This window comes from Bison bison, unplaced genomic scaffold, assembly GCF_000754665.1.
Source record: "Bison bison bison isolate TAMUID 2011002044 unplaced genomic scaffold, Bison_UMD1.0 scf7180017864139, whole genome shotgun sequence".
Classification (NCBI taxonomy): domain Eukaryota; kingdom Metazoa; phylum Chordata; class Mammalia; order Artiodactyla; family Bovidae; genus Bison; species Bison bison.
Genome location: NW_011494711.1, coordinates 6752756 through 6769013, shown reverse-complemented (window position 1 = coordinate 6769013; position 16258 = coordinate 6752756). Strand labels below are relative to the sequence as shown.

The following is a 16258-nucleotide window of genomic DNA, read 5'->3' as shown; positions in this document are numbered from 1 at the left end:
GTTTGGTAGTTTGAGCATTCTTTGGCATTGCCTTTCTTTTGGATTGGAATGAAAACTGACCTTTTCTAATCCTGTGGCCACTGTTCAGTTTTCCAAATTTGCTAGCATATTGAGTGCAGGGCTTTCACAGCATCATCTTTTACGATTTTTAATAGCTCAGCTGGAATCCCATCATCTCCACTAGCTTTGTTCGTAGTGATGCTTCCTAAGGCCCACTTGACTTCGCATTCCAGGATGTCTGACTCTAGGTGAGTGATCACACCTTTGTGGTTATCTGGATCATGGAGGTCTTTTTTGTATAGTTCTTTCTGTATTCTAGCCACCTCTTCTTAATATCTTATGCTTCTGTTAGGCCCATACCATTTCTGTCCTTTATTGTGCCCATCTTTGCATGAAATATTACCTTGGTATCTCTGACTTTCTTGAAGAGATTTCTAGTCTTTCCCATCTATTGTTTTCCTTTATCTCTTTGCATTGATCACTGAGGAAGGTTTTCTTATCTGTCTTTGCTATTTTTTGGAACTATGCATTCAAGTGGATATACTTTCCTTCTCTTTTTTGCCTTTTGCTTCTCTTCTTTTCTCAGCTCTGTAAGCCCTCCTCAGACAACCATTTTGCCTTTTTGCATTTCTTTTTCTTGGGGATGGTCTTGATCATCACCTCCTGTACAATGTCACTAACCTCCATCCATAGTTCTTCAGGCACTCTGTATATCAGATCTAATCCCTTGAATCTATTTGTCACTTCCACTATATAATTATAAGGGATTTGATTTAGCAGTCTAGTGGTTTTCCCTATTTTCTTCAATTTAAGCCTGAATTTCGCAATAAGGAGTTCATGATTTGAGCCACAGTCAGCTCTCTGTCTTATTTTTGCTGACTGTATAGAGCTTCTCCATCTTTGGATGCAAAGAATATAATCAATTTGATTTCAGTATTGATCATCTGAGGATGTCCACGTATAGAGTCATCTCTTGTGTTGTTGAAAACGAGATGGTGGAATAGAAGGACATGTGCTCATCTTCCCCAGTGAGAATTGCAAAATTTCAACTTACTGCTGAACAATCGTTGACAGATTGTTATCTGTCTCACCAAAAAAGACCCCCCCAAAATAGATACCCCATATCCAAGGGCAAAGGAGAAGCCCTAACAAGATGGTAGGAGGGGTGAAATCACATTTAGAATAAAACCCCATACCTGCCAGAGATGCTCAGAGGGTTCAAACAAAACTTTATGTGCACCAGGACCCAGAGTCCCCAGAAAGACTGAGCCAGACCTGCCTTTGAGTGTGTGAGTGTCTCCTATGGAGGCACGGGTCAGCAGTGGCCTGCCGCAGCAACAGAGGCTCTGGGTGTAGCTACCTGGGACACGCAGTGTGTGGCATAAGCCCTCTTGGAGGAGGTTGCCATTAGCCCCACTATAGAGCTGCTGAGCAGACGACCCACAAACTGTAGAACAATATATCAAAGAAATTCTCATACTGTTAAGAAAGAAAGTTCTAGGACCCATGACAGATTTCCCAACCTGGGGATCCAGCAAAGAGACTGAGAACCCCCAGGGAATTTGACTTTGGGGGCCAGTGGGATTTGATTACAGAACTCCCACAAGAATGGGGAAACAGACTCTTGGAGGGCACAAACAAACCTTGTGTGCACCAGGAGCCAGGAGAAAGGAGCTTTGTCCCCACAAGAAACTGAGACAGACTTGGCTGTGAGTGTCCAGGAGCCTCCAGCAGAGGCGTGGGTTGACAGTGGCCTGTTGTGGGGTCAGGGGCACTGAATACAACAGTGAGTGCATAAGTCCCTTTGAAGGAGGTTGCCATTATGGTCATTACCCCTACCATAGTTTGGCCTCAGACCAAATAACAGGGAGGTAACACAGCCCCACCCATCAACAGAAAAGTGGATTAAAGGTTTACTGAGCAGGGCCCTGACCATCAGAACAAGACCCAGTTTCCCCCACAGTCAGTCTCTCCCATCAGGAAGCTTCCATAAGGCTTTTATCCTTCTCCATCAGAGGGCAGACAGAATGAAAACCACAATCACAGAAAACTAACCACACTGGTCACATGGATCACAGCCTTGGCTAATTCAATGAAACTATGAGCCATGCCATGTAGGGCCACCCAAGACAGATGGGTCATAATGGAGAGTTCTGACAAAACGTGGTCCACTGGAGAAGGGAATGGCAAACCACTTCAGTGTTCTTGCCTTGAGAACCCCATGAATAGTATGAAAAGGCAAAAAAGTATGACACTGAAAGATGAACTCCCCAGGTTGGTAAGTGCCCAATATGCTACTGGAAAAGAGTGGAGAAATAACTCCAGAAACAATGAAGAGATGGAGCCAAAGCAAAAACAATGCCCAGTTGTGGATATAACTGGTGATGAAAGTGAAGTCCGATCCTGTAAAGAAATGAACCTGGAATGTTAGGTCCATGAATCAAGGAAAATTGGAAGTGGTCAAACAGGAGATGGCAAGAGTGAACATTGACATTTTAGGAATCAGTGAACTAAAATGGACAGGAATGGGCAAATTTAATTCAGATGACCATTATATCTACTACTGTGGACAAGAATCCCTTAGAAGAAATGTAGTAGCCCTCATAGTCAACAGAAGAGTCTGAAATGCAGTACTTGGGTGCAATCTCAAAAATGACAGAATGATCTCTGTTCGTTTCCAAGGCAAAGCATTCAATATCACAATAATCCAAGTCTACGCTCCAAACACTAATGCCGAAGAAGCTGAAGTTGAATGGTTCTATGATGACCAACAAGACCTTCTAGAACGAACACCAAAAAAAGATGTCCTTTTCATCATAGGAGACTGGAATGCAAACGTAGGAAGTCAAGAGATACCTGGAGTTAACAGGCAGATTTGGCCTTGGAGTACACAATGAAGCAGGGCAAAGGCTAACATGTTTTGCCAAAAGAATGCACTGGTCAGAGTACAGGCTAGATTGCCTTGATAAATAGAGCCCAAAATGTATAATGAATCAAACTCAGTGGAAACTTATTGTTGCTCATTGCACAGTCTGAGGCAGGTGTTCCTCAGCTAGAAGGTGGGTAGGATGGAGAAGGGAAGGATGGGAAAGAAAGTTTGTCCTGTGCATCATTTGGGACCGCTGGCCTGGGGTTGATCTCTACAATCAGCTGTAGGGAGAGGAGTGAACCAGCTTCTCTAGTTCACATCATTCTCACATTTCATTGGCTAGAACTTAGACATGTGGCCACACCTTCTTGCAAAGGAGGCTAGGAATTACAGTCTAGCTATGTGCCCAGGAGGAAGACAAAATGGATTTTATTGAACAAATAGCAGTCTGCCATATTTATCTAGTGGACACGAGGGCTTAATAAGAAAGCCATAGATGTATCCTATTCTCTCTCTCTTTTTAAACAAAATAGAGAATGAAGTAATTTCAAAGAAAACAAGTGAAAAGTACTGAATGCTAGACTATTGGAGTTGGAAGGAAATGTAAAAAGTCCTTATATTCTAATCTCTTAAGTCAAACAACAGGTAGATGGATACCCTGCTTCTGTTTGTAACTTTTGAGTACCGGGAATCTACTTCTTAAAAAAGGCCTTGCGAAGAAACAGCTGAACTGTGGCTTTTTAACTTAATGTTGGTTTTGATCCTTGCCTCTGATGACAGGGGCCATGACCCTTACCTTCATGCAGCTCTCCCTGGGTTGTTAATAGTTGATATGCCTGGCTCAGTCAAGCAGGCTTCCTTCAGCTGTGCTTGGAGTCACATGGCTTTAACTTGTGGGCCTTTATTTAAGGAAGTTCTGAGCAGTGCTTCATCCTGTGACCCCACAAGAGCTGAACAAATGCCATCCCACATGCAGTCTAAGTTTCTGTTTGTTTTGGTCCCCATATAACATTCGTATAAACAGCAGTGTTAGTAAAGTTTTGCACAGTAGGACCTTATGGAAAAGAAGGAAGTAATTATTGTAATTTAGCAAAGAGAAAGTGACTGACTTAATTACTGACTTCAAGAATGAAGAATCTGAGGTTCTTCCTCAATCTTCAGACATAGAGAGAGGAAGTGCATTTAATTGTAACAGCAGAGATTTATCAGCTTGAGTTACCTGATTCATCAAGCATACACTATTGAAGATGATTTTAATAGAAATAGAACTAAAATTCCAATGCCAAGTGATCCAGGGTGTCTGATGGCACAGCAGAGGGTGTAGAGATGTGAGGAGGAATGCAGCAGCAGCAGAAGATATGTGTGTAGAGAGACTCTGCCCGAGAGAGATCTGATGTATGGCAGAGTTTGAGAAAGCTAGATAATAAAGGTGGGAGTAGGAGAGAGGGCTTGCTTTCAAATTAGCAGAGGCCACTGCAGCAGAAAAACAATAATACATTCACTGGTGTATATGGAAACTTTGATTAGGAAAAAGAAATGTGCTTGTAGTTTCACTGTGACTCTGACATGTCTGCTGTGTGGGGAATATCCTTACATTTTGAGCCATGACAATCTGCTGCATTGTGTTCCACCAATTAATAAAAGGAGGAAAAACAACAAATAGTCTTTAATTGAAACCAGCCAAGAGAACAATTACACAGCGGGCTTTTGCATAGCAATACAGCATAAACAATATGTTCTAATGGAAACCTCCTCCATGTTTCACTGGCTATGAATGCAGTAGGTTAGACAAAATAGGATAATTTCTTTTTCAGAAAGAGCCAAAAGAGAAAAAGAAACTGCCTAAAAGTCTTTCTTCTTCAGTACTATTTTTCAGATCTTGGTTAAAAAATAATTCAACAAATTGAATTAAACATCAACAGTGTCTCCTACAGAATCATTTACTTACTCTTTTATGATACCTTAGAAATGATTTGAATCAGTTTAAAGCTACTTATTTTACAATTGTATTGTCATTCATTGCTTGATGGATTCATTGCTTAATAAATTCAAGGCTTAACTAGAATGTATGTAAGAAAGAATGAAAAGCACAATACTGAATACTTCCTCAGGGAACCCCTGTACATGTGGCTATCCATGACAGTTCCTATGCACAGGTCATAAACTAAGTGAATGAGTCTAACGAGCTGGTACAATGCACCAGCCTGGCAGGGGCACAGTGCATGCACAATGGCAAGGAGCTTTTCTCTCTTCATTTCACACCACAAACATTCATCAGGGATCATCCTTTCAGATGAGGTTTGTTCAGCTGGTTGAATCTACCATTCACAGGCTGAACAGCAAGCAGTCAAACCAATTGCAATGTGTTGACCTATGCTAATCATTTCAAATTGCAACAAAGTTGTAACTTTAGGCTTTTTGACAACTGAATCAGATCAGCTCTATAGCAGTTATAGGACACTTTGTAACCAACATGAGTATGGCCCCAAATCCTAAATGAACACACAAATAGGATCTGAAGCAACTAGCCAAGGCATGCTTTAAAAAAAGGTTTTAGGAAGAATTTGAAGAAAGGAGGCTAAAAATATAATTGAGGGAGACTCAAAGAAATAGTATTTATTTATGAAAGGAAATGGCAACAGCTGATGCTATCACAAAGCAGCCAAGACATGGAAGAATGAAAACAACTTGTAGGCGACAAATGGAAAAGAACAATACAGTGCCTTCTGTTTCATAATCAATAGCACCCTCTTATCAGCTCCTCCTACTGTCTATTCAAATGCAGACTCATCCGTGGACACTCAAGCACTCGAGATAATTTGAATTATTCAAATATGAATATTTAAATTAACAGATTTTGATTGTAACATGTCTGACCTTATTCTCCCACCCTCCAAGTATATGTAAGTTTCATGGACTCTGGCAATGGGAGAGTTCATGCTATAACTATGAATGAGTATTTAAGAAAACACTTTTAGATATTGCCTCATTTGTTCCTAGTGATTGTCTTGTGAGATAGTCTGGCAGAACTATCATCCTGATGCTCAAAAAAATAGCATGATTTGTCCATGGTCACGAAGCCAGCAGGAAGATCCAGCCAGAGGAAGATCAGAGAGACTCCCCAGGTCCATGAATGCCTTCTCTTCCTTTCCTTCTCCTGACAGTGTGCTCTCTGATCTTAGGAATGTTTTTCCTTTGTGAAGAATAAGAGTTTTTTGTTTTTTTTTTTTAACTAATATACTAACAGGGTTGCATATTGGATGTGGTAAGGATAGAGTATAAAAGGATCCTTAGCTTTCCATTATCAACCTGGAAATACTAATTATTTTTGAATGAATGTGTCTCACCTGAGAGTAACGTCTTTCCATAGATAAGTAACAGAAAACTAAAACTCATAGCACTGATGGAGTGCAGAAATTATGAAGGATTCCAAATCAGAAGTAAGTAACAACTAGGATTCAGATTTACCAGATTTATATATATCCAGTCTGCTGGGGAACTGAACATCCTTTATCCCTCACGAGTAATTACTGACACTGTGTCACAGAGAAGTATCCAAGGGAACTTTTTAGAGATGTATATCAAAGATACATGGAAGTATTAAAAGTCACTAGAAGATATGAAGGTATATCAAGAAAAGAAGTAGAAAGAGTATTAGTTTAAGTAAAAAAAAAGTATATAAACTAGGTAGCATTTAATAATGAATGTAATTACTTTACTGGGGAGCCTTTTAAACAACAAAAAGTTTGGATTTGGTGTCTGATTTTGATAATAGTAAGCATCTTTGCATAGAAAATAGAAACTCCTGCTTTGTCTTATTGGAGGGTTTCTGGAGCTGTGTCTGTCTTCTCCTAAGCTCTTTCCTACATACGTATTTTTATTAAGAAATAACATATTAACAAATTAGCTAACAAATTAGTGAAGGACAGAGAAGCCAGGTGTGCTGCAGTCCATGGGGTCACAAAGAGTCAGACACAATTTAGTGACCACCAACAACAAATTGGTATTTTACTGACCAATAAAAGAAGAAAAAGAATCTTTTATTGTCCACACCTTTTTTGTGTTCAGAACACATGAAGAAGTTTTCATTTCCTGTTTTTTGTTTGTGTGTTATTATTCTGCCTCTTGGTAAAAACTTTATATATATTTGAAAATGGCTTTATAAAAGTGTGTTAAAACCCAGAAGATATAAGAGTACACATCTGCTGATAATCCCTCCAACTTTTAGGAACCAGGGTCACTACTTGGCTAGTATAAAACTAGATTTGATTTTCACCTAAGCAGAACAGAATCTTTGGATCCTCTATCCTCTAAAAATGAATATTCTAGAAGGCTGAATTCTGCCCCTAGAACTTGATAGTATTTTTCTAATCAGCGACTCCATTCTTAAAACTGCAAACAAACAAAGACGCCAGAAACACAAAAATAAACAAGCAAATCCTATTCTGTAGGTAAAATGATCTCTGACCACAACGACTACCTATGAGATTTCATGCCTCAAGTGCGGCAGCCAGCTGAGTAATAGAGACTCAAATATGGGCTCCACGGACTTTAACCTGACTTAGAAAGTGGCCATCACTCTGTGTGGCCCAGATCTGCTCTTGATGGTTTGGCTGGTATCTGGAGATTTGGGGTTGCTAGAGAAGGAAGCTGAAACTGTAAGAGAATTATGAGTCTGGTGACTAAGTGCTGGTCTAGAGCTTGGGAGCCTGTGCTTTAGACCTTCTTAGACGCTAGGGATCCATGTGGAACTTCCTCCTCATGTCTCACTTTTTTTCTTGATAAAATGAAGTTGTACAGACCAGTATTTTCCAGTATCTTTTAGCAGTTGAACAAGTGCTTACAATGAAATCACAGGTAAGGCCTCAACAGAAATGCAGAGGCGCTTATTTGGTATTAAGCATGGGAAAGATGGGCCCTGCTGGCCAGCTCGGCCCCCATTCGATGTTCTCAGTGGCCTGAGATATTTCACAAAATTCTTGGTTTCCACAGAATACAGTCTTCAGATGCCTCAAATAATTTATTAGGGCCTGAAAAATTCTAAGGAATTAAAATTCTTTAAACTTCCTCACCATCTGCAGCTTATATATCCACCACCACCACCAAAGAGTACTTTGCTTTAAAATGGCACCAGAACTTTTTCTGCACAGCCTGTTGCTCTAAAGAAATGATTTCTGACCAAAGAGGACTGTTTTAAATTCTCCCCAAGGATTCAGGTCCCTGAAGTCAAGTGAGGAATCTCCTGAGAGGGCTGACATATCCCTAAATAGGTGTGAGATGACATAGGACTCAATTGTGGCTAACTCTACCCTCTTCTTGCTCCACCCTCTGGAGGAGCTTGAAAGTTGGGGAGAAAGAGTGCATGAGTATAAAAGGGAAGGGGCCTTGTCTGTTTTCTGGAATCTTCTAAGCTCTGAAGATAAGCATGAGGAAGGGCCCATGATGGCAGTAGCTGGCTTAGAGAGGCATTCTTTGCATTCTGCAGATAGATCATAATTTGAAGTTGAGCAAACCCAGCCTAAAATAAAGAACTTGAAAGTTGTAAGTTCCAGAGATTCTCATTTGCTAGATCATATACGTAGACAAGATAGACTTCTGTCTCCATTCATTGGCAATGTCTCTGCTTTATTCTTGTCTTGCATGACTGCAGGATACTTTCTAATTTAGGGAAATCCTGGCACAATCCTCACATTGCCCTCAGCAATAGTGTCTTATTTCTGTCCACCATATGCATTCAAAGTAATATGCAAACATGCTAGATAATCTTGTGCCTGTAGAAAAGAAACCATATTTTTCATATTCTTAGAAATGAAGCATTCCTTCAGGCCTGTGGTAAAATGCTTCATGTGTCATGAGTTAACTGTTGAGCACCAGGAATGCAACACAGCTACCAATTGGTTGAGTGTCTTTGATGATTAAAATGAAGAGGATTTTCCCCTTTGACCAGCAGCACTGAGGCACTGTGCAGTTCCTGAAGGTCTTGTTCAAGAGAAAATCAGCTATGAATTGTGGGGAAATTGTATTGCTGCTTGCTAGAAAGAACATAGTTTATTCATATGTTTTGATTCCCTCTTGGTATGGTGTGCACTATAAGGAGAATTCCGCAAGACAGACAATAGTGGAGGAAGAGTTTGCATTCTTCCTGGAGTTTTTTTGTTGTTGAATAGCCAAAAACCTTCCTCCATTCTGCTCTGCTTGTATTTTAATGCTAGCCAAAGCCTATTTAAAATACTTGTGGCCAATGTTTTATTATACTGTGGTTGCACTATAGTATGTAAAGTGGTTATTAAGTACTGTGGTTATAAATCGCTTGGAGAGCCCCACCACATTTTTACTGGTTTGTTCTGTTCTGTGTTCCTATTCATAGGATATCAATAACAAGAGTGACAGCTGACATTTCTCTTGCTAAGAGGTCTGTGCTAAATAATCCCAGCAAGAGAGCAATAATTGAACGTTCCAACACTCGGTCCAGCTTAGGTAAGATGTTCAAATGTGCTACTTCTCCAAGCTGCGCTTTCAGACTGGGGTGACACGTGTTGCCTTTGTGAATGCTTTTCCAGTTTGCTCTGATGCCATTCTTTAAATTTTTTTTCTAAGATGTTCAAATGTGCTACTTCTCCAAGCTGCGCTTTCAGACTGGGGTGACACGTGTTGCCTTTGTGAATGCTTTTCCAGTTTGCTCTGATGCCATTCTTTAAATTTTTTTTCTAAGATGTTCAAATGTGCTACTTCTCCAAGCTGCGCTTTCAGACTGGGGTGACACGTGTTGCCTTTGTGAATGCTTTTCCAGTTTGCTCTGATGCCATTCTTTAAATTTTTTTTCTAAGATGTTCAAATGTGCTACTTCTCCAAGCTGCGCTTTCAGACTGGGGTGACACGTGTTGCCTTTGTGAATGCTTTTCCAGTTTGCTCTGATGCCATTCTTTAAATTTTTTTTCTTTATTCATTTATGTATGGCTGCTCGGGGTCTTTGTTGCTGTTTGTGGGCTTTCTCTAGTTGTGGTGAGCAGGGGCTACTCTTCGTTGTGGTCCTAGGGCTTCTCATTGCGGTGGCTTCTCTTGTTGCAGAGCACAGGCTCTAGGTGGACAGGCTTCAGTAGTTATGGTGCACTGGCTTTAGAGAACTACCAGCTTTGTTTCTCAGAAGCACGTGGGATCTTCCTGGACCAGGGATCAAACCTGAGTAACCTGCATTGGCAGGTGAAATCTTAACCACTGGACCACCAGGGAAGTCCCTGATCTCCATTCTGAATGGAGAAACACTGATTAACTGACGAGAAGGCCAGTCTTACAAAAGCAGAGAGCAGAGTTGTGCAGCTGATCCTTTTCTGTCTCAGCTCCAGTCAGTTAGCTAATTAGTAGTCTGGTGGGAAGAATCCTCAAGAGGCTGTCTTCATCTGTTACCACCTCGGCAAACGAAGCCACTCATCCCTGCTTTGCCCAAGCTTCTCAATGAGGCTAATGACATATGTCATACCTGAGTTACAACTGACTTGAAAGCAAATGAGATGTCCACCTTTCTCAGATCCTTGGAAGAAAGCTCGATAATGGTGTTCTCAGTGTGGTTTCTGCTGCCAGCTGGTACCCAGAATAGTCACATCCTTAAGTGGATGTAGCAACTATCATTAACATTAAGGAGTTTAAACTTGTCTTTCCTGGTACACCAGTCAGTCAGAAAGCATCATGAGATTCACCATGATGGAGAAGCAAAAACACTAATATATGTGGTTAGCTCCATCAAGCCCTACAGGAACAGGGCTGTGGGGGATGGATTCACCAACCACAGAAGTGGGTCCAGGCTGCCCGAAAAGCACAATACTCATCTCAAAAACCTGTTTGTGGTTTCTGTGATGGCCCAGAGTGGTGCAGTCCACCCGTAACTCTCTTTTGCATTTACATTCTGGTCTGCTTTGTGAAAGAATGCTGAACATACCAAATGGGACCGTTGTCAGTGTCTGTGGGAGCAGGATCCCAAACATCAGTGGTTCCTTCTTTAGTTCTCTATTTAGAGCCTTCGACATTACAGAGTGAAACACTCTTAAAGGCACAGTATTTTGCCCTTCAAGGATGATGAAGGCAGAGCTGGTGATGATGAATCAGATTACTAACTAAAGTAATATATCATGAGTGGCAAGGATGCCAAGTTAGATTGAAGATTTCTCAAATAAGCATCTGTTCTCCTATCTTCCACCCTCCTTTTCACTCCTCAAAGTGCCTTTGACTTTTAACTGTTCCTTCCCTTTGAAGTCATCCCGTATAATCTATGTAGTCACCTATTGTCAGAGCCAGTGGAGTGGGTGGAGGGGGATTAGTGTAAATAGTGAGAAAGAAACAAGGTAGATATCAGTTCATTGGTTTTCCTTTTCACTCTCTAAAGTCTTATACCCACAACCACTGGAGTTAATTTAATGGCAACATCTTATAATAACCACTCTGTGAGCCACTTATGCCCTTTTGTCTGCTTGTTATAATGCATATTTATAGATTCTTTCATTAAATATTTAGTGAACACTTTTTACTGCCATGCATTACACCAGACTTTAGGAAGTACAAATGGGACTAAGACAGACTGTCTTACCCATGGTAAGAAAACAGAAAAAAGGAAGTGATGGTTAAAATACTGTGTAATAATGGAATTATGAGCAAAGTACTAAAAGTGTAAAGAGAAAAACATAGGGAGTAAGAGGTATCTGAGAAAACTTTACAGTTTTGTGTTTTTTGTGTTTTTTTTTTTTTGAGCTGGTTCTTAAGGCAGTCAAGAATGTACAAAAGCATTGACATAGAAACAATATGTGGTTGAGAAATAAGTGGTTTTTCTTGCAGATCATGCTTAGAAAAAGGAAGTGGAGGGCATGAATTGAGAGCAACAGAAGAGACTGAAAAAATAGGTTTAGGCCAGTATATTAGGGCTCTAGTATGCTTTGCTAAAGAGACCTCCAAAATAGATCCCACAGAATGTTGATTTTATTCTTTTGGCCTTACCACATGGCATGTGGGATACTAGTTCCTCATCAGGGATCGAAGCCATGTCCCCTGCATTGGAAGCTCAGTCTTAACCACTGGACCACAAGGGAAGTCCCAAAATGCTGATTTTTTAAAAGATACAAATAGTATGTTTTTCATGGTCAAATAAATTTGAAATTTATGGATTAAATAGTTGTCAGGTTTCTTCACTGCAAGACTTCTTAGAGACATGAAGATAAAGAAGGTAATGCATGTTTGAAATTCCTAGAGAAGCTATTAAAAATGGGGTATTTCCCTTGTAGAAAATCCCTTCTTTGTGTTTGCTATCTCATGAGATTAGTGTTCCAAGGTACTCCCCTTGGAAAATGTCATTTGGGGCCGCAAAGAGCCATTGACATAGCTTAAGCATTTAGATATGAGAGAAAGATCACAGGTGACAGAGTTGCTATGAGAGCTGAGTCCAGACCAGCTGCAGCCGAGTTATCAGAGAAGTGTTCTCTCAGGTCTCCCAGGATCCTAGTCCATGACTTATCAGAGTTCATTTGTCTGGAATAATACTGTTACAAGGCTTTGACTGGAATCAGCATGGTAGTCAAGATATTGTTAGATTTGGTTAAAGTTTTTCTTTAAAACAACAAAAAAAGAAGGATATGAGGGGATTCCCTGGCAGTCCAGTGGTTAGGACTCTGTGATTCCATTTCAGAGGGCCTGAGTTCAATCCCTGGTCAGGGGACTAGGATCCCACAAGCCCTGCGGTGTGGGTAAAAAATGGGCTGTGTAGATAATAACTTTCTTTCTCACATGTATAGTTTAGTTATTGTATTCCTTATACATATTATTCAAGTATTGGACCCACGCCAGTACATAGAGTGGACCTCTGCAGCCTCCTGGCCTGCTCTGCCCCAGCACCTCTCTGTTGATAGCCATGGCCCAGGCTTCGTGTTGGTTAAGCAGTAGGTGTGCCTGCCCTCAGCACTTTCACTTCCAGGGCCTAGGTTCAATCCCTGGTCAGGGAACTAAGACCCTGCAAGGTGAACATCAAGGATGAGGTCAAGAAAATCTCCCAAACCATTACACTTACCTCATTGCTCGTGCAAAGTAAATGAGGCCCAAGTATCTCTGAATTATTTACACAGAGACTCTGAGTGCCTCAAGGGTTCTTTGCACCAGGGCAATCTAGTTTGCCTCACTGCCTTTTTTGCTACTTCAGAAAACATTGTATTAAAATTTGAAGCTTAACGCAGTATAACCTTGTTTTAGTACCAGGAGTACTAAAACAGGAGTTACATTCAACGGTGACAGTTTAATGGAAAAACAAACAAACAAACAAAAAAACCTACATCCCAACAGCTAAAACTTACTACAATAATAATGGAAAAACAAACAAACAAACAAAAAAACCTACATCCCAACAGCTAAAACTTACTACAATAAAAACAGACTTTATTTTCCAAACTTTTCCATTGGAAAAAAATCTTTCTGTTTCTGACATATGAGGGAAAAAAGGGATAAGTAGGTTGTTGTTGCTAATAAATGTAGACTGTATTTCAGAATTTTGCAAATAAGCCAAATTGTCCAGATTCTTTACATTGCTATATTGAAAGCTAGGCACCATTCAAAGTAATGTGAAATCTTTCAGGCCATTGGTATTGGATAATATGATGACTTTTTTTTTTTAATGGAAATTTATTGCCTCAGAATTCTGGAGGCTAGAAATTTAAGATCAAGGTATCAACAAGATTGCTTCCTTTTGAGGAATGTGAGAAAGACTGTCTTCCATGCCTCTCTGCTAGTTTCTTGGGGTTTTTCTGGCAATCTCCGGCATTCCTCTCTTTAGAAGCATCTCTCCAGTCTCTGCATCCATCTTCACACAGGTTCTCCTCTGTGTGTGCCTGTCTCCAAATTTCCAATTTTTATAAAGACACCAGTCGTACTGAAGTAACACTCACCCTAATGACCTCGTTTTAACTTGATGATCTCTATAAAGACCCTATCTCAAAAATGAGGTTACATTCTGAGGTACCAGGGGGTTATGACTTCAACATAGGAATCTGGAGGGGGATGCAATTCAACCCATTACAGGAAGGAAATCTGAGAACATGTTGTGAGTCAGAAGTTGAACTAAACAGCTTCTACTAGGTCCTGCTGACTCTTTAAATTAATACTTCTAATACAGATCATGCATTAAACATCAGTGATTTTGTGGGAAATAAGAATTTTATAAGAATTTTATGCTATTATGCGGAGCCCTAGAAAATAGTTAACATGATAGACTTGAGCGTTCATGATCCCACACACCCTGTCAGTCTATTCGGTTAAAAAGGAGATCTTTTGGTGATTGACATAAATTTGTGTTTATTCTGAATAAGCAAAACAAATCATGAGATTCTGGCACATACCCTTTTCAATGAGGATATTTAGAGTGACATCAACTTTTTCTTAGTCCATCTTTGAAATAATTTAAATTAGATGCCTTTGTCTACTCGGTGTAATTTAGACAAGATTACAATATTGGTAGGTTATACCTGTAGCCAAAAGAAACCAAAAAGCAAAACGAGACCATCTCTCTGAAAATTAAATAGACTAATTCAGATTTTGGACATGCTCAATAAATCAGGTGATTTATAAGAAGATATATTACAACAAGCTTTTATATTTCAGAAATCCATATTATGTTTTGCAGATAATCTGCTTAATTTTTACTTAAACAACAGCCAGATTGCTTTGAACATTGAAAATAACTAGATCTTTCATTTGACCAGATTCATGCACAAATTCAGGTCAGTTGGCTATTAAACCTGGCCCAGTAGATCTGCATCAAAATGCATTGTGACACTTTAATATAATTGGTATTAAGTTGTATTTTTTTAATCCTGAAGATAATCATGCCATAGAATAAGTCCACTGGCCCTAGCACTTAATGAAGACTTGCTATGCTATGCTAAGTCACTTCAGTCATGTCCGACTCTGTGTGACCCCATAGACGGCAGCCCACCAGGCTCCCCCGTCCCTGGGAAGACTTAGCAGTATGCTAATTGTAAGAGTAGGTCCAGAACATTTAACAAGGATACAAAAATGTGCATATCAGTCAGAACAGATGAGCCGCAAGACTTTATAAAAACATTTCCATAAACATTAACCTGCAAACTGTTGATTGGTAGACATATTTCAGTGCCGTTTGTTTTCCATGTGATGTTGCTCTGCACCTGTATTTTGGTTGCTTCCTAAAATGTGGTTTCAGCTTCTAGAGCTAAAATAAAAGTTCTTTAGAACAAAATCACAATCAAAACAACATAGCTATGTAAATAGCTAAATATTAGAGTGAGTGTAAGAAGCAAATCCAGTGCACCATCTCAGTTTTTTCCACCAACTATTTGGTTTTGGGTAAAATTCAAAACCCGTCTCTCTTTGGAAAAGATCTTAAGTTAGATAGAACTATGAAAATTCAAAATATTCGGTTTTGCGATGTAGACTAACATATCTGAAAGAGGTACTATTTTTTAAATATAGGAACTAATTAATAAAAATACCATGACCTGTTATTTGTTATTTCTCTTCTTTTAGCGGAAGTACAAAGTGAAATTGAAAGAATCTTTGAGTTGGCAAGATCTTTGCAACTGGTTGTTCTTGATGCAGACACCATCAATCACCCAGCACAACTTATAAAGACCTCCTTAGCACCAATTATTGTTCATGTAAAAGTCTCATCTCCAAAGGTAATTAGCTCATTTCTGTCTTAAGATTTAGAAGGTCAATTTCTTTTGAAACACTCTTCACTCTGCACATTTTTGTTTGTGGCAAAGAAAATGTCTTTTTAAGACCCTTTTAATGAATACTGTTTTTGATTCACCTGTTCTGTACAGATTCTTGAAGTTTTGAGATAGCAAATAAAGAATAATTTATTCCTTCAAGAAACTCATTGGCTGTGTGGTTCCCAAACCAGGCAGTTATGCAAGAATATAATAAAAAAGCAAAAAAAAAAAAAAAAACAAAGCAGGAAAGATGATGAAAAGTTAAGTCTGGCTTTTCAGAGATTTTAGGTGCTATCTTGGTAAATCTCTTAGGTAAAATTGATTATTATATCACTTATATTATCTCCCCAGTTGAGAGAGAAAATAGTTCAAGAAGTACACAAATATTTACCATAAATCTAAAGCCAAAGATTACTGTATAACATCTCTCGTGGAAACTTTATAGATCCGTGCATTTATGCTTAGGTTGGGTTCTTCAGGGCTTCCCTGATAGCTCAGTTGGTAAAGAATCCGCCTGCAATGCAGGAGACCCTGGTTTGGTTGTCGGGAAGATCTACTAGAGAAGGGATAGGCTACCCACTCCAGTGTTCTTGGGCTTCCCCAGTGGCTCAGCTGGTAAAGAATCTGCCTGCAATGCAGGAGACCTGGATTTGATCCCTGGGTTGGGAAGATC

The 16258-nt window shown here is 39.7% G+C and overlaps 1 protein-coding gene across 1 annotated transcript in view; it reads left to right on the top strand.

The window, feature by feature from the left end:
* The window catches only part of CACNB4 (calcium channel, voltage-dependent, beta 4 subunit), a 143137-nt gene that overhangs the window by 98931 nt on the left and 27948 nt on the right, over positions 1–16258 (top strand). The window contains exons 9-10 of the mRNA XM_010839996.1: positions 9237–9346; positions 15398–15549. Of these exons, the coding sequence (XP_010838298.1) occupies positions 9237–9346; positions 15398–15549 (262 nt within the window). The remainder of the gene's footprint in view (positions 1–9236; positions 9347–15397; positions 15550–16258) is intronic.